Genomic DNA, 23,660 nt, shown 5'->3' on the forward strand with positions numbered 1-23,660 from the left:
CCTCTGGTTCAGAGCTCCACGCATACAGGACCCCCTTGGCCTCATCTGTCAGAGGTGTCTACCAGCCATTGCTTCCAGTGACAGGAGGCTTACTACTCAGCCCCAGGGTGGTTAGGAATTTAGGAACAGGTCCATTTCATCTGAGCATCAATGGCTTGTGGCCTGGGGAACAGCAGGCTCTGTCCAGGGTATCTGCTGAGGCTGCTCACATTCAGACGCTGTCCAGGGGGACCTCTGGCATGGCGACAGAGTGCCCCAAGCCCTACAGCACCTGAGCAGCCCGCACATCCCCAGATCTGCTTCTGGGATTTTCAGAAACCTGATTCTGTCTCTTTTGCACCCAGAGCTGATCAGAGTCCCATCAAACAAACTCACAAGACACAGTACTGGGAACTGAATGCTGATTCATTTGGGTCACCAATAATTGTCACCCTCTGATGACAGCAGATGGAGCAGATGTCCATGCTCACTGCCCAGGCTCCTGGGGAAACAGATTATCTGCCAGAATTTCTGTGGTGAGCACAGAGCCAGGGAGGGGATAGTCTCGAGGAGTGTTCCTTTTCCTGGCCATGGTCAGCCCTGGTAAATACCCCCCACCCCCCCAGTCTCATGGACAGATCCCACCTCTCATGGCCATTGTCGGTTCCCTTCCCTCCTCGGCCTCCCCTCACTCAGAATTTTGTGTAAGTAGGTGCTCTGTGTGAGCCTCGGTTGATAGGCATGGAAGAACCCAGACGTTCTGCAATGAAAGCACACACGCTCCCATGGGGGTTAGGTGGATTCCAACCAGGGAAGAAAACGCCCCAAGTCCCACTGATTTACATATTAATTAACCATCTCAGTTCACAGCATTCTGGAATGGAAACTGTTGGGGTTTTTCCTTGTAGCTAAGACGCCCGCGACCATCAGGCCTACTTAGCCGGCACTGGCAGGCTGCCCTCCTGTAGAACCTGGCCTGGCCTGTTTTGCAGCAGAAGATAAAAACGTTCTCCCCAGTGAGTCAGTGTGTCCCGTCCTTGACGTTTTAATGAAGGGTCTGAGATTTGGGGTCCCTGTCCCTGCCGCCCCAGCACGGGGTGTCTCCTCGTGAACTCTGACCTTTCAGGTCTCTAGAATAGTCTTCATTATTGTTTATTTCTTCCATCTTTTGTTCACTCATTTTCTCGAATGCCCATTTATTCAACTTTGCAAAGCCCCATCTCCTTCCTCAAAGGACTTGCAGGACTTCTCAGGGTAGATAGCCTCCAGTGCCGTGTGCAGCATCTATCCAACAACTTACAGATAAATGTAAACATCCGGAGTGGAAAGGATGTTCGTGTGAGTAGAGACCTGAGCTGGTCGGGAAACTCAGACACAGGGGAGCAGGGCCTGGGGCAGAAGGAGCTCGGACCCCGCAGCCTGGCCTGGATCCGAATTCCAGCTCTGCCTCTCACTCGCTCCACAAACAGGCCCTTAGTCCCTGTGCCTCAGTCTCCTCGTCTGTGAAATGGGTCTCATAGTACTTTCTTCAGAAGCTAAGCAAAGGGGATAATATACGTAAGCACTCAGCAGAATGGCTGGCACATAGTCGGCATTCGGCAACCTCGAGGCTGTCCCTCTTATTATACGTCCTCCTGTTATTACCCAGTTGCTATAACTGAGCTGGGAATTTCACTATTAGCTTCCCAGCAAAGTCGTGGAAAGCCACGAGTGCGGATTTCTCACTTCCGGGAGGGGGCATGGAGATGCCAGCTCCACGCCAAGCCAGACGCTCCGTTTCCCCCTGACGTACTCTGTCCAAGCGCGCCCTTGCCTTTTAGGAGCTGAGCGCCCTGGAAAGGTCTCAAATGGCTACGAGGACATTGTCGTGGTTGGGAATGATCTTCCCAGGGTGCCTCACTGTTATCAGGAAGGTCTGCGCGGGGGCTTCTTTGGATACTCAGAGGGAGATGATGATCTCTCAAGCTGTCACGAGCAGCCAGGTGTTTGAGAGACTGCTAATTAGGTGACAAGTCTCCAGTTGCATTTCCATTTGGGTGATTTTACGTTTTGTCATTTAGCGGTTGCTAGAGATTGAGGCTTCGGGGACGGCGGTTGAGGCTGGATCACAGGCTCAGACAACCGTGGAAAGCGTGGTTTTTAGTTCACCCTGCCTCGCTCTCCTGAAGTTTGACAGAGAACAGCTGCTCACCTCCAAAACTAGAAACCATCTTTCCAAGGTGGAGTGTGGGGAAGGGAGCTGATCTTCGTGGAGCACCTGCCATGTGCTGGCCAGAACAGGACCCCTCTCGATCTTGGAAGGTGTGGGCATTATTACACCTGGAAGCAGGTGTAATAATTTTTACTGATGGGCCTGAAGCCCAGAGAGGTTAAGCGATTTGTCCAAGGACACACAGCTAGTAATCTGGGATGACACACAGCCCCACCTGGGATACTGACGCGGGCGCGTCTGACTGCAAACCATTTCCTGTGAACCCTTCTTATGCTGTATCTCATGACCAGTTTGCTGCCCTCAAGTTGCCTATAATCTAGGGAGGAGAATAGATACCATTTAAAAAAAAAAAAAAACAGGGGGCGCCTGGGTGGCTCAGTGGGTTAAGCCGCTGCCTTCGGCTCAGGTCATGATCTCGGAGTCCTGGGATCGAGCCCCGCATCGGGCTCTCTGCTCAGCAGGGAGCCTGCTTCCTCCTCTCTCTCTGCCTGCCTCTCTGCCTGCTTGTGATCTCTCTGTCAAATAAATAAATAAAAAAATCTTTTAAAAAAAAAAAAAAAAAAAACAGTACCAAATGCTACATCGCATGGACCAAATGTTAAGCAGTTCAAAGGAGAGAGGCTTTCCTTCCAGAAGGCAGGGATGGCTTCAGGGAAGAGGCAGGCCTGGAAGAAAAGGTGAGCCTTGACAAGCTGGGAGGAAGACAGGATGCCTCCGAGCCCAGGACTGCCGATAGCAAAGATCCAGAGGGAGGAAGGTGGACGGTCTAGGGAGGGCAGGCAGCTGGAGCCCGGGTTTCTCCGGGAAGCTGGGAGAAGTCAGGCTGGAGAGGTGAGCAGCGCCCAGACCTCAGGAGCCTGACCTGCCAAATGGAACGCAGAGACCCGGATGCAGGCATAGCCTCGAGTCTTTGATCTTAGCAGCTCTTTCCCTGCTGTGTTTCTTTATCCATCGGTCAGCAGAGTCCTGCTGAGAAGACCACCCCTGTGGCAGTAACTGCTCAAGGCTCAGGGCACAGAGGTCAACCAGACTCCAGCCCCACCTGGGGGCATCTTGGCGGGGATGGGACCTCCCTGCCAGCCACACTCCCTCCACATCCCTCGGCAACTCCCCCTGCAGCTGCGCCCACCCGCCCATCAGGGTGTCCCGGAGGCCTCTTTTCTCACTCCGCTTCCCCAGGGCCTGGGGCTGGACAAGCCATACCGCCCACGAGGACTGCTATCATCAGCCATCACAGCAGCGGGGGAGGGAGTGCCAGGCCATCCCTGCTGCTCAAGAGAACAGGCTCAGAGAGCCCGGGGAGCTTGTCCACAGTGACACAGATGCAAGCGAAGACTCCCACAGCCGGCCTCTCTGTGCCACCCACAGGGTCCCTCGACTTGTCCCTCTCATTGTTAAAGATCTATTTATTGAGAGAAAGGGGGCATGAATGGGGGTAGGGGCAGGGGGAGAGAATCTTCAAGCGGACTGCCCACTGAGGCGGAACCCAAGTCGGGGCTCCATGAGATCTTGATCCAACCCCAAACCAGGAGCCGGAGGCCTAACTGATGGAGCCACCCAAGCACCCCTGCCTTTAATTTTTTAGCTGAGCATTTACCCAACACGCCCCGAGGGCCCAGGGCCAGACCCCTCTTCTTATGGCTCCTCTCAGGGATCCCGGGGGAAAAACAGGCATTCAGCCATGTGGTCAGCCCACCCCCTGGCGGGGCGCCCCCGCCCTGTCTAACCTGAATGGCATTCCAGGAAGCCCCTCCCGTAGGACCCCTCCCCACCCACCCAGTGCTGGAGGCAGATGGAGTGTTTGTGGTCGCCACAGCACCACCTTGTGGTGGAAAAGGGTTCCTCCAAGCCCAGTGTGGGCTGGTTTCCAGCAAGGGCTGACTGGGGAGGGTCTACACACTGCCCTCATTGAGGAGCTCAGTGGCTGCTCCTGCTTCCTGAGAAGTTCCCAGGCACCCAGCTGTGGCCTCTTTGTTTGAATTTATTAGGCACCAAAGATACAGAGAGGGGAAGGAACTGATACTCCCCCCCCCGCCCCCCGCTGTAACGGGTTTCCAGACCTCATCCCGTGGAACCTTCCCAGCAGCCCCTCAAGTTAGGGATTCTTGGACCACTTTCCAGATGAGGACATGGAGAGGTTCCCTCTCGTCCCACTCTCCCAGCGAGGCGGCACAGGGCCGGTCTCAGACCCCTGCTTACGCGTTTTCTGAGCCAAAGTGCTGCCTGTCCAAGCACGAGTGCCCAAAGTGTGCTGCCGTTTCAGGGACCTCACATTTTGGCAGATGAAAATCAGCAGGAAATGCTCTGATAAGGAATTTCTTATAAGAAAATACAAAGGAAAATTGGATCCCATCGGTGACAAGCCACCTTTTTTTTTTTTTAAAGATTTTATTTATTTATTTGACAGACAGAGATCACAAGTAGGCAGAGAGGCAGGCAGAGAGAGAGAGAAGGGGAAGCAGGCTCCCCGCTGCCCAGAGAGCCTGATGTGGGGCTTGATCCCAGGACCCTGGGATCATGACCTGAGTTGAAGGCAGAGGCTTTAACCCACTGAGCCACCCAGGCGCCCCACAAGCCACCTTTTTTTGAAGATGACCAAAACTCAACAAAAGCAACATGGTGTGGCACGTTTTAAAAATGAAGGGGATCTCAGGTGGGGTTGTCTTTGAGAATTCCACAGCATCCCAGAGGACACCGGGAGGCCCCTGCCGTGGTGAGGGACCCAAGTGGAGAAAGTCATTGGCAGAGAGATGGAAGAGCAATGGCCAAGTTCATGACGTGTCACTGGTGACCTGAGCGTAGGCTCCGAGGTCCACAGAGGCTCACTCATGCTCACAGGGACACTCAAAGATGCTGGTTGCTGCTGGATCTCGGCCATCCCACAATCTCAGGGTCTACCATTTGGCCGGGCGGCTCATGCAAAGAGATGGCAGAGTTTGTCCTACAGACTTATTACCAGCAGCGGGTTGGTCCGTGCTCTCTGCCCTGGCCGTCCCTCGCCAGGGATCACTGCGCCATCCGTTTCGAGTGGAATAAAGGGTTGTAAAGCAGCACTCCCCAAATTAAAGGAAATCATTCCAAGATGAGAAACAAGGAAGAAGTAGAAAATGAGAGCCGTAAGCATGTTCCTTGGCTGGAGGGAGGGGGAGAAATGTCTCTTTGACTGAATTGAGGGAATTCAGAGACACAGGACCATGCTTCACTTGGATCTAGGGTCCAACCGTATACCACCTGCAGGATCCAGGAATCCCCAAGTCAAATAATCAACACCAGACTGCTCTGGAGGAAATAGGTCCTCAGTACAGAGAGGACATCTAGCGCATGCCCAGAACCCAGTACTGTGCTTTCTCTCTCTCAGCAGTATCTGTTCACCCACTTGGTTTGGCAGATGTACCAGAGATTACTGAAACACAAGGTCACATACCCTTGGCCTGGTGCACCCATCAGGAAATTAACCTTTTAACAAATTTTAACCCGCTAATGTGTCTTCTGAATCAGCCACATTGGAAATGTCCTTCTTGGTAGGTTGTGCACGTTCTGTATTTAATACACAATTTTGGAAGATGTCACGGTTATCCATAAACATGTGTTTTGGTTGAAGGTTATATTTGATAGCCAAGGGGAAAGGGACGGAGACTAGGAGAGAACGTGTAGGAAAGATGCCATGATGCCATGTACTGTGTGAGCTGGGACAAACTGCTTAGGGTCTCTGAGGCAAGATTTTCCCATCCTAGAATGGGAGAAGTCCGGCTAACCTCCTGGGATCCTTATGGGGGGTAATGAAATAACGTGCGTGAACGTTATTTCTCCCAAAGTAAGCTGTGATGACAATTCTGATGATAAAGAAATGAAGAAGAGGGATTATAAAATCAAATTCTAGAGTTTTGTTTATGAGAAAAAAAGAAGAAGAAACCTTTGCCACGAGATCTCTCTCTCCAGTTTCATTCCCAGCCCCTAAGACGTTGGACCCACATCACCGCCCCGATGTCTGCAAGATAAACCCAAGGCAAAAGAGCTCGTGAATAAGCTCACACAGAATCATTTCAGCCTCCTGGCCCTTGAATCGCTGAGCTCCCGCTTGGCTGAAAACTATTTCTGAGCTGTCACTAGAAGACAGCTGACACGCAGAACAGACGGCCGGGTGGTCATCTGGCCCTTTCATGTCCGTGATAGCAGACCTCACATTTGATGTGATTTATTTCCCTCCCGTGGAACTGCACTCACCAGTTCCCTTGTCCTCAGACAGACCAGGCTTCCCCTCCACCCCGCCCCTAAGAGCGAGGAGAGGTCAGGCTTGCAGATGAATTTCCAGGGTCCCAGGATGCTGGTGAACCACTGTGCACAACCAAATCCAAGAGACGGGAATCGAGCCGGGGGTGGGGGTGGGGAGAGGATAAAGGCTTCCTCGTTCCCCAAAGAATTCATCTCAGATTCTTAGAGTCTGTCCAGACAGGCTCCCCAAGGGGATTCTTTCCAATGTGAACGTCATTCCCGGAGGGTGGGGGACAGGCAGACAGTCAGAGCCTCCGTTTCTCCTGCCCGGCCACCAGCCTCCTTCCTTCTCTGGCTACTTCTGTCCCTGTGTTTAGCATGTGCGTGCGTGTGCGCGCGCGTGTGTGTGTGCGCGCACACGCATGTACCTTTGGCATGGATTTTCTTTGTTTTAGATGCGGTTCATATCATTTCCTTCAAGGTTTGTTTTCTGGACCCGCGGTCAGGCAGTAATTTCCTCCGTCGTTTCCTGCCTTATCACTCCGTGCACGCATGACCCCTTGCCAGGAGGGAGAAAAATGATGCTTTTTGTTGCTTCTCAAGTTTGAGGTCCTTTGGTCCTTGCAAGCCAGGGGAATCTCATTACGGACAACGTGACAGGTGTGTGGGAGGCTGTTATGTCACCATGCCAGCTGTTTATGAGATTTCTGTGAACTCCTAGAGGGGTTTGTTTGGAAATACCTGGGAAGCACTGCCCAGGCCTGCCTCACTGGAAGAAAGCCCACTGTATGGACAAGACAAAATGACAAAAGGGAAGCTAGGAGGGTCCTTCCCAGGGACACAGGGACCCCTCACTATACATAAAGATTCTCCACAGGGCTCTTTGGAAGAACGGACCCTACTCGGTATGTTGTAAGAATGGTTAGTTTCACAAAAAACTTAACTTGTATACAATTTTCAAGACCAGTGTTACAGTGTAAACAGAACTTTGCTGTCATACAGAAGCTGTCTGTTCTCAGCTCTTAATTTTCATTACAACAGGGGGAGGGAGGGGCAGAGGGAGTGGGAGAGAGACAATCTCAAGCAGACTCCTCACCCAGCGTGGAGCCCAATGTGGGGCTTGATCTCATGACCCCAAGACCATGACCTGAGCCACAATCAAGAGTCAGACACTTCGGGGGGCACCTGGGTGGCTCAGTCATTTAGCATCTGCCTTCAGTTCATGTCATGATCCCAGGGTCCTGGGATCAAGTCCAGCATCGGGCTCCCTGCTCAGCTGGGAATCCTGCTTCTCCCTCTCTTACTCCCCCTGCTTGTGTTCCCTCTGTCGCTGTGTCTCTCTGTCAAATAAATAAATTAAATCTTTAAAAAAATAAAAAAAAGAGTCAGACACTTCACCAACTGAGCCACCCAGGTGTCCCCAGCTCTTGATTTTTTTCTTGAAAAGCTAAGACCATCTTCAGAGGGTCCAGTGGTAAAAGGGTCCTGTCAGGCATACGGTGGGAACTCCGGGAAGTGTAAGATTTATGCAAGACAAGACATACCCCAGTTTATCTAGATTCCGCGTGATAGAAGTGGGGGTCCATGACTCGACAATGGGAGCATTCTTTTTTTTTTTTTTAAGATTTTATTTATTTATTTGACAGAGATCACAAGTAGACAGAGAGGCAGGCAGAGAGAGAGAGAGGGAAGCAGGCTCCCTGCTGAGCAGAGAGCCTGATGCGGGACTCGATCCCAGGACCCTGAGATCATGACCTGAGCCGAAGGCAGCGGCCCAACCCACTGAGCCACCCAGGCGCCCCGACAATGGGAGCATTCTTAATTCGACTGAACTGTGACTGAAAAGCGACTGAACGCTTAAAGATGGTTCGATGGTAAATTTTACATTAGGTGCCTTTTACCACAATTTAAAATTCTGTTTAAAGAAGGCCAGGCCGCTTTCCCTGGACCCGTGATTCCCATCCCTCTCGAGCACGTGGTCCCTTGCTAATGGCAAATGTCTTCGCAGACCTGCCCCGGGCAGCAGTCCCCTTTGCAGAGTCTCCTGGTTGAGAAGATATGTAATGACCCCAAGCGACCTTGACCCGGAATCGTGTGAGTCACCACGGCACCCTCATGGTCTTGAAATCCTGACACCTGACATGTGAGTCCTTGGAGGCATCCGGTGGACCGACAGCAACTGGTGCTTATGCAGTTTCTTAGGCCCCCAGAGTCGCTCTGGATCTTTGCCCCCCAGAGATGGGGCACCCCGGAGTGACACTGTGGATCTCCGGAAAGGGCTGGCGACCCTGAGTCTCTTTAGGTAGGCTGGACACAAGGGAATCTAAAAATACAGCTCACATCAGATGCTCCTTGGGAGAGTTCGCCTGAGACTTTGGATCACATTTTCTGAGGCCGGGGGAGGAGACGAGGCCAGTGGTAGCCTCAGAGGGACCACTCACTCTTCCGCCCACTGCAGACCGCCGTCATATGCAGTAGCGTCTGTCCCCCCGGAACAGAGCTCTGGAAATGAGCAACTGGAGAGCTGAGAACCATGGTTAAAGACGCTACTGTTTACTCTCAGCTGGGGTCGCGCTTTTCTTCTGCTTTTAGCCAGTCTTCGGAGATCCCCAGCTGTAGCTACTGGGAAGAAGTTGGGCCAGGAGGGAAAAAAAGACAAGAAGAAGAAGAAAGAACCTCTTTCCATGTATACTCACCATGAAGGGTTTCCTACCGCTCAGTCGCGTTGCTCGCTTTCATTCATGCCACAACCATTTCATTCATTCGTTCATTCCACATGGCTGGGGAGCTCAGCGTCTGTGCCAGGCGCTGTTCCAGGCACTGGGGAGTCACTGGAGAGCAGCCCCTGGGGAGCCTGCATGCTAGTAGGAGACAGACTCTAAATGAGACTTTTAAAAGCAAGACACGTAGGAAGTCAGGTAGTCTTAAGGGCAATGGAGAAAAATCAAGGAAGGGAGGTGAGTCACATGGTCGGGTGCATCCGTCCACCCTGGGATCCTGGGATCAATTCCCTAATCGGGCTCCCTGCTCAGTGGGGAGTCTGCTTCTCCCTCCACCCGTTCCCCACCCCCCTGCCACTTGTGCTGTCTCTGTCTGACAAATAAATAAAGAAAAACCTTTAATTAAAAAAAATAAAGATTTATTTTTATTAGAGAGAGGGCAGGGGGAGGAGGGCAGAAGGAGAGAAAGAGAGAGTCCCAAGCTGACTGTGCACTCAGCACAGAGCCCAGTGTGGGGCTCGATCTCACAGCCCTGAGATCATGACCTGAGCTGAAACCAGGAGTCAGTCGCTTAACTGACTGAGCCACCCAGGCACCCCACAAAGTAGGATATTAATAACATACAGAGAATTGTTTCAAAAAGTGAGGAATCTGGGGCGCCTGGGTGGCTCGGTCAGCTGAGTGTGTCCAGCACTTGACGGCTCAGGTCCTCATCTCGAGGTTGTGAGATCGAGACCCGTGTGTCAGGCTCCATGCTTTGCACAGAATCTGCTTAAGACTCTCTCTCCCCCTCTCCCTCTGCCTCTCCCCTTGCTCACTTGCTCTCTCTAAAGTAAATAAACTCTTTTTTTTTTTTAAATGAGACATCCAAGCTTCAAAGGCCATGTCTCCTGACTTGAAGGCGACTGAACCCATGTTGGATCCCTGCCTCCCTTTACATCAGAAGTCTATTTACAAAGCTACAGAACTATCTTCATACCTTAAAAATTCATAAAAAGAGGGGCACCTGAGTGGCTCAGTCTTTTAAGCGTCTGACTCTTAATTTTAGCTCAGGTCACAATCTCAGGGTCGTGAAATCAAGCCCCGTGTTGGACTCTGCTTAAGATTCTCTCCCTCTCTTGGGGCACCTGGGTGGCTCAGTGGGTTAAGCCGCTGCCTTCGGCTCGGGTCATGATCTCAGGGTCCTGGGATCGAGCCCCGCATCGGGCTCTCTGCTCAGCGGGGGGCCTGCTTCCTCCTCTCTCTCTGCCTGCCTCTCTGCCTGCTTGTGATCTCTCTCTGTCAAATAAATAAATAAAATCTTTAAAAAAAAAAAAAAAAGATTCTCTCCCTCTCCCTTTGCCCCTCCCCTGCCCCACAGATGCACACATTCTCTCTCTTAAAAAAAAAAAAAGAATTCACAAGAAGAAAAGTTGATGGTAGCAACAGGAGTAAATCCAAATGCAAGTGTGCTTCAGCAAACATTCATTGTCCCTGAAGCAGAGAGGCAGCGAGGACACTATTTGACACTAAACAGGGCCTGAGTGAGAGTTTTCTCTCTTTTACCCAGAAGAATGAAATCTTCAGGTATTATGAGGTTTGGAAACAAACAGTTAAATTTGACATTTTTTCCTTTCCAGCATCTACTACAGCAGCCAGCATCCTCTTCTGACCCCAGAGTTCCCTCCTGGACCATCCTATCCCCAGGACTGGGCAGGTGGCCATGACCTGCGGTAGAGGGGTCTACCTTGGGTGGGTCTAAAATAATTCTCGCCGACTCCCCTCAGCTAACACCTGTGCTTTCCTGAAAGCCTGGCACGTGGCTTGTGTCCGGGTTTGCAGCCTCGCAGACAGCAACCCTTCTTTAAGGCACGTGTCTGAGCGTGGCAGACCTTGGCCTGAGGACCCAGGGCCAGCCAGGCGTCATTGATGGGTACATGTGTTTCCAGCTCACTGCCCACCCTGACTTGATTTGGCTGGGTTCTGGACTGTTTTGTGAGGTTCAACTGCTGGTGTCAGTTCAAGGTCACCGGCAACTACCTTTTTTGGCTTTTCCTAACAGCCAGGATCCCACCCATCCAGAATGCTGCGTTACCACCGCTGGCCACAAGGGGTCCTCGCCCTCCAGAGAAGGCGAGACTCTGCGGGGCCTTGAGCAGGTGCTTTGAGCCGCTGGCCCCAGAGAGAGCTGATGAGCTCAGCTGACTCACAGGGTCAACAACCCTTTGGCACTCTGGGAACAGTGATGACCCACACATGACCCCGGTGCTTTGTGTTGTTAGTGCAAACAGCAGAGAGCATGACCCCAAGGACCCAGCCACTTCTGTCCAAGCAGTCTGGGCTCTGGGCTCAGCTTCATTCCCACTACCTGGGTGACCTTGGACTTCTCCCATCCCCCTCTGAGAACCAGTTTCCTCACCTGCCAAGAAACAGGGTTAGGATAAAACCCCATTCTCGACAGCCCTTCTCTCAAGGGTCCCCTGAGTCGTCCTTGCTGTTCAGCACACACCGCCGACTTCCTGAAGTTTCAAGTCCTTCTGCCAGGTTATCGTCTCCCTGGAAGCAAAAGGAGTGAAATCAGAATTCTGTGCCAGGGCATCTCTTGAGATCAGAGATGGGGGAGCATTTAGAACATGTGATACAGTAGGGGTTTCTGGACACCTGTTAGCCTGGAACCCTTTACTCAGACCAGTGCTGAGCTGGAGTCCCAGACGGAGAACAGTTAGAATCACTCTGGTTGGAAACGGGAGCCCAGAGAGAGGAAACCACCAGGCCTGCGTCCCCCAACAAGAGAAGAGTGGCAGACAGGGCAGAGTGGTCCCTCTTGGGTACATCCCCCAGAAGTGACACTGAGCATGCCACTTCCCGGGACATGCAGACACTCAGAAGCATAAGAAAGAGCCACCTTTGGGGAGGCGGGGGCGCAGGGCAGAGGGCAGCCACACTCACTTCCGCTGTGCTTCCCCTGTGCTGGGTGGTTCCCACGCTGTGACTTGATTCTCATAAAGGCCCTCGAGGCCAGTGTCATCACCCCCTTGTGGACTCAGAGAAGTTCAGCCCCCAACTCAAGTTATTTGAAGCCACGGCTTTACAAAGGCTTTGCAAAAGACCATATACTGGCTTCCCTGAGGGATGGCACTTGACTTCCTCTTTGTTCATTGATTCAAATCTTTCCTGAGCTCCCGGCATAGGCCAGGCACTGTTCTAGACCCAGCCATAGAGCTGGGATGAAGACAGCCAGAGCACTGCTCTCCCTGCACCTGGTCAGACAGAAACAAGCAGTCAGGACAAGAAGAAAACACAGCAGAGGAGGGGACAGAGAGTGATGGGGACGGAGGAGGGACGTGTGTGCCCCCCTCCGTCAGGAGCAGGGCTTCTCAAGGTGTGCTCACCCCCCGTCCAACAATTTCTACATTCATGTCTGCCACGGGGGAGAAGAAATGTGGCTTCCCTCTTTCTGTCTTTACAGGATGAACCATCCCTGGGCCAGCCCTGGTCTGTCGAGTCGCACTCTGAGCAACCCCGCCTAAAATATATCTGAACCATTTGGTCTGTGCAGCTGATGAGTGTACCCCCTGCCCTGGAACCTGGGCGCCCCCACCTTCCCACCACACCGCCCAGGCCCCAGGGAGCTACTGGGCTGGGCGTCTCCCTCCCGGTGTGCACTGGTCCCTTCTAAAGATGTCCCCTCCGAGCCTGTGGCTGGTCGTGCGCTTCACGGATGCTGAGAATCGATCCGGGTCCCATCTCAGGCTGTGTCACTTCCGAGCCATGTGACCTTGACCATGTCTATGCTTTTCCTTAACTCTGAATTAGGGACGATGGTGCTTTGCAGGAAGAGATCAGTTCCCTGGCCTGCTACTCAGTGTGTGGAAGCCCCCACTACTGCGTGAGCGCGTGTGAGCGCGTGTGAGCACGCGTGTGTGTGTGAGCACATGGGTGTGTGACAGCCATCTCCTCCCCCACTGTTGGAGCGTCCCTTCCAGGACCCACTGTGGCCAGCGACACTGACCGCCTTTTCTGGGTTCTTTTCCCAGATTGCCAGGGGATCATTGAGGATGTCGTCCTGCTGGGTGCGCCTGTGGAAGGAGAGGCCAAGCACTGGGAGCCTTTCCGGAAAGTGGTGTCTGGGAGGATCATTAACGGCTATAGCAGGTCTGTCCCAGCCTTGCGCCGGGGGGTGACGGTGCTCACTGAGCACTTAGCAGGCAGATGTCCGAGGCCTGGTCCCGGTCTTGGAGGACCCCAGGGACCAGTGGGGCTCTGGTTTATTAAGGGCAACGTGTTCTGACTGGGGAGGCCTCTGTCCCCATAGGATGAAGGAAAAGGAGTTCCCTGGGTCAGTCGGAGGCCAGCTTACCAGGTGACAGGAGAGGCCGGGCTGGTCACCATGGCTGGGGAAAGGGATGTGGGTCCCGGGGGAGTTCTGTGAACGCCGGCTGCGGAGCTTCTGGGGGTGCCACCTGGCAGTGTGGGGAGCGGTGGGTGGGTGTGTCAGCCAAGCTCTCAGAGCACCCTTTCAGGCAGGGTGACAGATCAGTTAGCCGACGATGGAGGAGCCAGGGCCCACACCCAGTAATGCTCCTCGGCCAGATGTGGGGGGCCTGTGAGGCTAGAAGGGAGGCACCCTTTGTTTGGAATCGGAGAACGGGGACTCGGGAGCTTTGGCCAAGGCCATGCCCCAGACTTTGGGGAAGGAAAGAGGAAGCCCGCCACAGACCACAAGAGGGCGGCCTGAGAAGGGGCTCAGCCCCTTAGCTTGCACAGGAGGCCACACTGGGGTGACGGTGTTGAGAGCAGTGATTTAGAATCGCACAGACCTGGGTATGGACAAGAAGCCCAGATCCAAGGAACAGGTTTGGAGTTTAGAAAACTCCAAGGAACAGGTTTGGAGTTTAGAAAAAATGGCTGATGCGTTGTGGGCGCCAAGAATACAACTTAAAATATGACAACTTAGAAAACGAGGAGGTAGGACTCGGGGAAGCAGCAGATCCCCTGAGTCACCAACATGATGCTTCCCCCAACCAACTGGACACGAGGCACTAGAGCTCCGAGAAGCCGGAGCTGGAGTGAGGGCCAGTGGGGTCCCCAGCTTCCGCTGAAACCAAGGAGCGGGGGAGAGCCCTGGAAAGGCAAAGCAGAGAGAAAGAGCAAAGTGCTGGCCTCCCAAGTCTAGAGAATATGTTTGGGGTTTGCAGAGAGGAAAAGGCTCCAAGCCGAGGTTGGGTGTGACACAGGTTCATCCAGCATTCTGTGCCCAACACCATAGCTGGGCACGTGAATGCAAAGATGGGCACAATGAGAGAGACTCAAGGCTAGTGGAAAGGGCACATATGGAAATAGACAATTATTAAAAAGTCAAAACTAAAAACACAACTAGGCCCCAATGTGAGGGGAGGGACATGAGGAGTATTAGGCTCTTATGGCCTGCCCCTGTCTTTGTGACTATGATCTCTCTTAACCTCCCCTAAACCTTGTGGTCTTAGTATCTTAATCCCCATATACAAATGAGAAAACTGAGGGCAGTTAAATTTAATTTTTACCTAATCTAAACCACCCTGAGTAGGAACCAAAATTAAATGGAACAGTTTTAGAAAGTCTTTATCATTTGATGATTTAGCCCACAGCAACAGCTGTACAGTTCAGAGCTAAAGAAAAAGATGATTTTTAGCCACAGACAGAGGACATTAGCCAGGACACAGGAGTTCTGACCATCAGTTTGGCTCTCTCACTATACTCTAAACTGAGTTCTTAATTAGGATATGGTAGGAAGAATAAAGAAACAAAGACAGAGCCGTAATATATAAAGAGCCCATGAAAATCAATAAAAAAAATCTAGTAAGAAAATGTTCAAAGGATATCTACACATAAACTCACAGAATAAATACAGTCAATTAGTTTTTTTCAAGATTTGATTGTTTTTTTTAGAAGATGGGGGAAGACAGGGAGAGGCAGACTGCCCACTGAGCTTGAAGGCCAGTGCAGGCTCAATCTCACGGCCCCAAGATCATGACCTAAGCCAAAATCAAGTCAGATGCTTAACCAACTAAACCACCCAGGTGCCCCACAGTCAATAAATTTTTTAAAAGATGCCCAACCTCATCATGAGTGAAATAAATGCAAATTAAAATCAGTAAGATAATATTTATTGCCCATCAGATTATCAAACATCAGAAATGGGAATAACACTAAGTGTTGGTGAAGATGTGGAGAATTGGGCACAGCCATACACTGTTGGTGACAGCTGAATTTAGTAACTACTTTCTGAAGAACAAGTGGCCATATCCACCAAAATTGTTAGTGTGCCCATTTTCTGATGCCACACATTCTGATTTCTGTGACCCTGCTGGACTAGATACACACGTGCTCAAAGGGAATCACTGCAGCTTTGATGTGAAACAGTCCTCAGTTGGGGCACCTGGAGGGCTCAGTCGGCGAAGCCTCTGACCTTTGGTTTCAGCTCAGGTCTTGATCTCAGGGTCGTGAGGTCGAGCCCCGGGTCAGGCTCCGCACTCAGTAGGGGGTCTGCTTGAGATTCTCTTTCTCCCTCTCCCTCTGCCCCTCCCCATCCCCCCAACTCCCCCCTCATGCTCTTACTCTCTCTCCAAAAAAAAAAAGTCCTCAGTTAAAATCTTGGCTCTGTCACTTACTGAATAATAGTTCCTCTTGCACAGGGCTTCTGGGGAGATTAAATGATCTTATTTAGGAAAAGGGCAGACACTTAGTAGATGCCCATTAAACTCCAGCAGTTTTAATAACTGGGCCCGTTCGCATAGTGCATGATTTTTCTGGTGCTTTTCATAAACAGCAAAGGGAAAAAATTAAAATTGCATGGGTGCAATATGAAAGCAGCAAAAACTTATTAAACCCATCTGTTCTGCCGCAAACCTGAAGCTAATAAGTTTGGTTTTCAATGATTTTGTGAGATCCTGAGCCATCGAGAGAGAGAGAGAGAGAGAGAGGAGGGGGTCAGCAGGGAGAGTAGCGGAAGGAACACAGACCAACAATAACTCTAGTTTCTTGGTCAAACTAAGCACCAAGCAGGATTTCATCGTCTGAAAACACCCCAAAGGTGTTTTACTTGCTTCAAAACTCCTTAAACACGGAGGGTGGGGGATGGGGGAGCTTCGGGCCAAAACTCCCCCAAATTACACATTTATAAATGTATAACATTAATAAAACTCTTTGCAAATCCATCTCCTTACTTGGGTTTCCGTGAAGCCCCTGGAAGCTATCCGGGGCAAGTGATATTGCAATCTGTCCTACTCAGAGAGGGTCGGGGCCTTGCCATGGTCACACAGCACAGCCAGGATGGGAACGGAGGCAGGCCCCTCTCCCTCCATGGAGAGAGCTTGTCATTGGGAGCCTCCTGGGGCACTCCTGCGATCACTGCTCCAAGTACCCTGCTCCAAGTACCCTGCTCCTGCTTACCCGTGCCGTCCAGGCCTGTGAGTAACCAAGGCAGCCCTTCCACAGGCCACGTGGTGGCAAATCAAGAGCTCCCTTGTGGCTGGTGCATCCGTAAAGCCTGAGGGCTGTGGGAGCCTGGCTTGCTGGGTCCCCACCAGGGAGCGCTGTTTCAGCTCAGGATACGGGACACGGGACTAAGGCACAGGCCTGCCTTCAGGAAGTTTTCTGCCTAGAAGGAAAAAGACTCAAGAATGGACAACAGGGCGCCTGGGTGGCTCAGTGGGTTAAGCAACTGCCTTTTGCTCAGGTCATGATCCCGGAGTCCAGGGACTGAGTCCCGCATCGGGCTCCGGGCTCTGCGGGGAGTCTGCTTCTCCCTCTGCCCTCTGCCCTCTCATGCTCTCTCTCACTCTCTCTCTCAAATAAATAAAATCTTAAAAAAAAAAAAGGGAATGGACACACAAAGGACATTGGACTCATGTCCCCAAAGGAGCATATACTCCAGGCACATGAAGGACAAAGGATAAATAGTATCAGGTTGAGGGGCTCAGGGACACTCCCTGGGGGAGGTGGTGTCCAAGCTGAATTTTGAAAGGATGGGTAAGAGCCCATCAGACACGGGAAGACCAGGCCAAGCAAAGGGTTCCGAGAGCGGGAGGCATAATCGGACCAGATGCTTCTTGAGTATTCACGTGCGGGAGCACTGTGTCCATGGTGTGCCACCTACCTACCCCGGCCGGCAAGACGCGGTGAGGAGACTGAGGCCCAGAGGGGCCAAGCAACTCGCCCAAGCTCACACAGCTAGTAACTGACAAGGTAGGACTTGAGCCTGGCTCTGTGTGGTCCCGTGCATGAGATCGTGGCCCACCTCGGGCGAGACTGACAGATGCCAGATGGAGAGGGGTCTCGAGTGCCAGGGAAGACCCTGTGGTTTACTCAGCACAGTTTAGAGGATATGGAACCTTCTAACATATGTTCCTGTTCTGTCCCTAAATGTACACAAGGAAGTGCAATTAACTTTTTTTTTTTTTTAGCAGAAACATTGCAGGCCAGAAGCAATTAACATTTTAAGTAGAGTGTTGTCATGACGAAGACAGAAACAATGTGGAAGGGATGAGGCTGACGTGGCTAGTTTCTAACTGTCTGTATCAGAAATGTGTACAGACCACACTAATACCCAGCATGTGACGCACAGAGGTCACGGTCAGCGCAGTAAAACAACACGAGTGAATCCTTCCTCTCCCCTCAGCCATCTGTGTTTAGAGATGGTGCTTCTTGGGCCCTCAGTGTTAAGATAATCCCTGGGACTTGTAAGCATTGCTCTCTGGAGAGACCAAAGGAATTTTCTAGAAGAGAACACCTACAGGCAATGGGGAGGCACGGTCAGCTTCTAAGAGAGAAGGGCTGTGGTCAGATGGGTGTTTCGGGAAAGCAATGGTGGTGTGTGGGAGGTGAGGCCAGGAGCAGGGAGAGCAGGCAGGAGGCCGTTGCACTGGTCTGTGGAGGCTGGATGGTCTGATCTCAGGGCTGGAGCCAAAGGGACCAGTATGCGTGCTGGTGATAATCACCACTGTGGTGGACTGGCCGTTGGGGAAAAGGGGGCCTGACATCACCCCACCGGTGTCTGCCCGGGGGACTGGGCACTCCCCCCGCCCCCAGTGGAGGGGGAGTGAGGGCTGGCCAGCTCAGTGTGGGACACACAGGAGGGTCTACAGAGGCCCCTCAACTCTGCGCCCCAGTCTTTCTGGGGGTTTCTGGGGTGTAAGCACAGGAGCACCCTCGTGGTAAGAGACCACCTGCAGCGGTGCCTGGAGAGCGACCCCACACCCTGGGCCCCAGAGAGCAGTCACAGAGACAGGCCAGGGGCCCTGACTCCAAGCCCCTTCTTGGCTCACATTCTTCCACACACGTGCGCTGAAGTCATGGTCTCACGTGGCCATGCAAACCAGGGTTGGAATCAGTCTCAATAAAAGACAACCAGATGTGCTACGTGGGATAGTCCCGGCTGCAAAGGGGAGATGGGGTGTGTCCCTTTGCACAGACCTGCTGGGCAGTGAGGCCAAGTGCACGGCTCTTGGCTGGGTTGGCTTCAGCCAGACAATGTTAAGGGTTCGAGGGGGAAGGCTATTTCGTGGGCCCCTCCTACCATGTCCTCTGTGGATAGCGCTCACGGTACCTGAAGAAACAGGGAGCATAGGATCCAGGATTATTTTCTCTTGATGCTGTAGGGGTGTGGCTGGCTGGGGAGGAGGGTGCCGGGAACGGGCTTCACCACACCTACGTACTTGGAAGGGTGTTCCTAGTCTGGGACCTGCCCTGGGCGGCCAGCCTCTCCACCTCCAAGTTGTCTGGACCTGACTCCGAGGGCGAGCTGAGCCCCCCAGCTCACAGACAGGAACCCAGAGCCCCAGGTTATGTCCCCCAGAGCACAGTAGCTCCCAGCCCCCATGGTCCGCTCACCCCTGGAAGACCTCTGCTGCCTTGCTCTTCCCACAGAGCCCTAGAGCAGTCACCGGCCATCCCGGGAACTGGAAACCCCTCCAAAGCCACGTGCTGACTCGTGAGGACGTGGTCCAGGGTCCCCATGCCTGCATCCACCAGGCGCTCTCCGTTGCGCCCCAGGCACTGTTCTCAGCTCTGGGGGCCCAGCAGGGACAAAACGGACAGCCTTCTGGGGCTGCCGTGGCCCAGGCAGCACCCCCAAAAAGGCAGCCGCTTTCCACAGTCCTGCTCCATGGAGCAGCCGGGGCCCTGCCTGCCCGCACACGGGGTCAACCGGGCTTCCCAGGGCCAGGTAGGGCTCCCGGGGTTGACACCGCTCCCCCGTCTGCCCGCAGGGGAGACTGGCTGCTGAGCTTCGTGTACCGCACGTCCTCTGTGCAGCTCCGCGTGGCCGGCCTGCAGCCCGTGCAGCTGCGGGACAGGAGGGTGGAGAACGTGGACCTGTCATCTGTCGTGAGTACCGCCTATTCCCCCTCGGGCTCTGCATATGCCAGCAGGGCTGCTTCGTGACTCCAGCCCAGCCACCCCTGGCCCCAGGGACACTGGCCCGTTTCACCCCAGAGGAGGGAGGTCGTGAGAATTTGCTGGGGGGAGGGAGGGCGCAGAGGGGAGAAGATAACTAAATCCTGTCTGTCTCTTTGCCAGCGCTTTGTCACCGCATCCTTCACACACATTGTCTCCAATCCGCACCCAGCCCCTGGGGCGGCCGTAATTGTGCCCATTTCACACACTAGGAAACTGAGGTTTAGGAACATTCCTGTCACACACGTGGCCATCAGCAGCCCGAATGTGCACCTCCAGAGCCCCTGCTCTGGGACCTACATTAGTGCCCTCCCCACCCCGTTACTCGTCAGGACGGTCCAGTTCCCCCAAAAGTCCCAAGAGCCCCCAGAGGACACAGGTGGAGGGCTGGGGCCGGACTACAGAAGCCCCTGACGGCCGGGCTGTGACACTGGAATGCAGAGCAGGGAGGGTGTTCCAGGAACCCCCACCTTGGAGTCATCTGGGGGTTTAACTGAAATGCAGGATGCCCCCTCTTCCCAGGGACACCGGGAAAAAATAATAATGTAAATAAATAAATGAATAAAATGCAGACCCCAGGGCCCACGCACAGACCTTTAGATTGGTCTCTGGGAGCAGAGCTGCCACCTGCTATCGAACTGGCCCCTGCTATCCCCCAACAGTCCTAGACGTTGAAGACTAGGCTTAGGTCGGGGGGTATAGAGGGTTCAAAAGAATTCTTGCTGGGGATGGGGTGGGACGCACTGAACTTGAGGTTCTAGAGCCGTCTCTCGGGCTCAGCGGACCCTCGTCCTCCTGCACTCGCCTGTCACAGGGAGCTGAGAGCTTCATGTGGGACAGTCTCCATGGCCAGCTCTGCCCTGAGCCTTTGCAGGCACCAGAGTCCCCATTATACAGATGAGGACACTGAGGCTCAGAGATGCGAAGGGACTTGCCCAGGGTCACACGGTGGGCACACGGCGAAGCAGGACTCCAACCCGGGCCTGAGGCCAGTGGGCATCGCCCCTGCTTGGGGAGATATGGCCAGCAGTGGGAGAGCGGTGAGCCACCCGGAGCGGGAGGGCGCTCAGCGGTAGTCGCGTCCTCAGGCAGACTTGGGCCAGTGCAAATGCTTGCAATGCGAGCGGCCCCTGAGAGCAAGAACCGTGGGCTTCTAGTTACTACGTTGTTGGCTGCCAGCCAGCGCTCAAGTGCCAAGCCCTTCCCAGCACATCCCCGTTCCCCCAGGTTCCACACAAGGCACCCCCTGCCTGAGAGCAGACAGATCACACCCCTCCATGGGCATCTGAAACCCCCCGAGGGAGGGGCATTCTGGAGGACTCGGGCTTCACCCCCCTACCCTCCAGGCTCCTAAGCAGCCTGCGCCAGTGACCCCCACCCCTGGCCCAAGCCCCACACCTTGATGGTGGGTGGAGCCAGGCACCTGGACCCCGCCCGCAGCACAGCCGGCCACGAGGCCCAGGGCTGTGCTGTCCACCTCCCTGCGGGGTGAGGTGAGATGAGTGACCAGACCGCGACACCACAGCACCAGAGCAAGGCCTCCAGACCTGTGTCCCGGGGTCATTGTCCTATTGAATCAAAAGTAAAAAGGATCAGAAGCAACACTCATAAATGAAATTCCCTTTAAACACCACAGAGCCCTGGACAAGACCCACATTCTGCCCTGGAAGTGCCTGAGTAGGAGGCAGTGGCAAGAGCACAGGCTTTGGGCCCAGAGAGGCCAGGCTCTGCTGCTGGCGTGCTGGCTGTGTGACTTCAGGCCGCCGACTTAATCTCTCTGTGCCTCAGTTCTCTCATCTATGAAATGGAGGGAATCACCTTCCAGAGCAGCACATGTAAGATGCATGACCCCTAGGAGGCCTTCATTTCAACACTAGTTCCCTCCTCCTGCCCCTGCCACCCCCTTTTGCCCCTGAGACCCAGTCAGACTGTGTTGAGGCGGCTTCCGGGCTCTTATCTGATCATAGCCCTTTATCACACATCAGGAGCGCACAGCACAAAAAGCAGTGCCTTTCTCTTCTGGGTAATTGGAGGTAATTAGCGTTGCCTTTGTGCTGCCCTCCTGTTTTTCTTGAGAATTCTTGCTGGAGGAGGGGCCCCTGGCAAGAGAGTTGCCCTTAGTTACTGCTGTGGGGTGCACGCCAACTGCCCGGAGCTCAGAGCTAAGGCCTGCACAGTTGCCTTCTCCCTGCTGGACCAACACGGGCCGAGCCTTCATGAACCAGCCCCATGTCAGCCACCGACCCAGACGTGGTCGGACGTGGTCGCAGATGTGATCTGCAGTGGCTCCTGGCCTCGGACAAGCCTGAGCCAGCAGGGATTGAGGGGCTGGCCCTGTTGTGGCCAGGCGGGGGGCCATCTCCTGAGGGGGTGAATGGAGCAGACAAAGGCTGGACCACCCACCTGCCTTTCGGCCTCTCCTGTGCGGGGTCAGGGGTGCAGCGGTTGGGGGATGCCACCACCCTCGGGGCCAACTCATGAGGTTTCTGGAGGGCTGGAGAGCCAGCACGGGGGTCTCCAGACTCCTCATATCCCAAAGGAAATGTCATCTGACTTCTAGAACTTAGCCCAAGGCAGGGCAGGGAGGGACTCATGATAACAAAGCCAGCACATGCCAGGCACTGCACCCCTACTGCACCCCTGCATTAGAGTTCTCGTGTCGTCAGCCCACACAGCATCCGGTGAGGGAGGGACGGCAGCGGTGCAGTAGAGGTGTGCAAGCCAAGGTGGCCTGTGAGGCCTGGAGCCCAGGGAGCCTACCAGAGCCCAAGCTCGTTGCTACAGTGCTCGCGTGTGCCATCAGTGACCTCCAGCTCCGGGTCACGGAGTCTGCCCCGTGTGTCAGCTCCCTGACTCCTCACCCCACACACATGGTGCAAGTGCCTTCACTGGCCCCGTTTTACAGATGGGGACACAGAGGCCCAGGAAGGAAAGGACCCCGAAGGGGGCCTGATAGTCTTGGAAGGCATTGGTGGCAGGCGGAGGTGGGGACAGCAGCCCCAGTTTGGGCAAGTCCTGCGGTGCCTTGCAAGTGGCGCTGCTCGGGGCCAGTCGTGGGCACCAAGGGAGTTGGAAGTGGCCCCTGCGCTGCCTCGTTTGCATGAGCAGATGAAGACGATGGGGTACGGCAAGCACTGTCACCAGGGAGCCCCAGGGACGGTCCCTAGCCAGCGTGGAAAGGTCAGGGGGGGCTTCTCAGCCCCAGTGACACCCAGTGTGAATCCGGATGGGTGGCCCATTTCCATCCAGAGAGCCGGGGAGATGGTCCTACACCAGCCACAGTGGACCTTCCCGCCACTGAGAAGAGATTCTGTTCCCACTCATGAGTTGGCCTCACCTGGGCTCTCCCATCCCTTTGGCTAACTGGAAAACTGGAACTCTGCCAACGAGTGGTTCCCCTGCATCTTCGCAGAGTGGCAGGTCAGAGCCTAGGGTTGGCCGAGACGTGGGCCAACGTGGAGCCAAAGAAGGCCAGAGTCGTGCATTCTAGAAGCGCTGCCTGGTGGGATTTCCACCTGGAATCAGGTTCACAGCCAGTGCCCACAAATATCTCCCTTCCGTCCTGTCTGCCTCCACCCAGACCAGCACCAACCCTTCAGCAGTTCTTGTCTGTCCCTGTGGGTCTAGGTTTCTGCTGGCAGGAATTGAGATGTGATGGCTAGAGCTTCAGCAGCCATTTTGGGTTCCCAAATGGATCAGCCCTGCTGAGGCCCTGCCCTTTGTCCCCCATCGCCCCTTCCAAGGACACTGAGGCAAGGGAGCTCATGTTTGTGCAGCACTGACAATGTGCCAGGTGCTATACCTCATGGTTTGTATGTATTATTTCTTCCCACCCACCCCATGAGGTAGGTATGACTAATTCTAATTGGGTAACTTCCCCGTAAAAGTGTTTTGGGCCATATATGGAGTTTAATAGTTAGAAGTCGCAATTGCTGATTCCTACAAAGTGCTGGGCCCTTGAACTCTTGTAGCAGACTTTCAAGGTAGGTGTCCTGATCCTCATTTTACAGATGGAGAAGCTGGAGTTCAGGACATTGTAAGGACTCATCCAGTTACTAGTAAGAGAAAGCTGAGGCTGGAGCCCCTGTTTCTCTGATGCCAAGCTTAAGTTCTTTCTAGTGCCT

The 23,660-nt window shown here is 53.8% G+C and overlaps 1 protein-coding gene across 1 annotated transcript in view; it reads left to right on the top strand.

Annotated features, from left to right (window-relative positions):
• LOC111154707 (transmembrane and coiled-coil domains 4) overlaps positions 1 to 23,660 on the top strand; it is an 88,450-nt gene that overhangs the window by 62,224 nt on the left and 2,566 nt on the right. Inside the window, exons 14-15 of the mRNA XM_022514560.1 lie at positions 13,140 to 13,257; positions 19,350 to 19,467. Coding sequence (XP_022370268.1) covers positions 13,140 to 13,257; positions 19,350 to 19,467 — 236 coding nt within the window. The remainder of the gene's footprint in view (positions 1 to 13,139; positions 13,258 to 19,349; positions 19,468 to 23,660) is intronic.

This window comes from Enhydra lutris, unplaced genomic scaffold (assembly GCF_002288905.1).
Source record: "Enhydra lutris kenyoni isolate GAN:26980312 unplaced genomic scaffold, ASM228890v2 scaffoldscaffold38, whole genome shotgun sequence".
Lineage (NCBI taxonomy): Eukaryota > Metazoa > Chordata > Mammalia > Carnivora > Mustelidae > Enhydra > Enhydra lutris.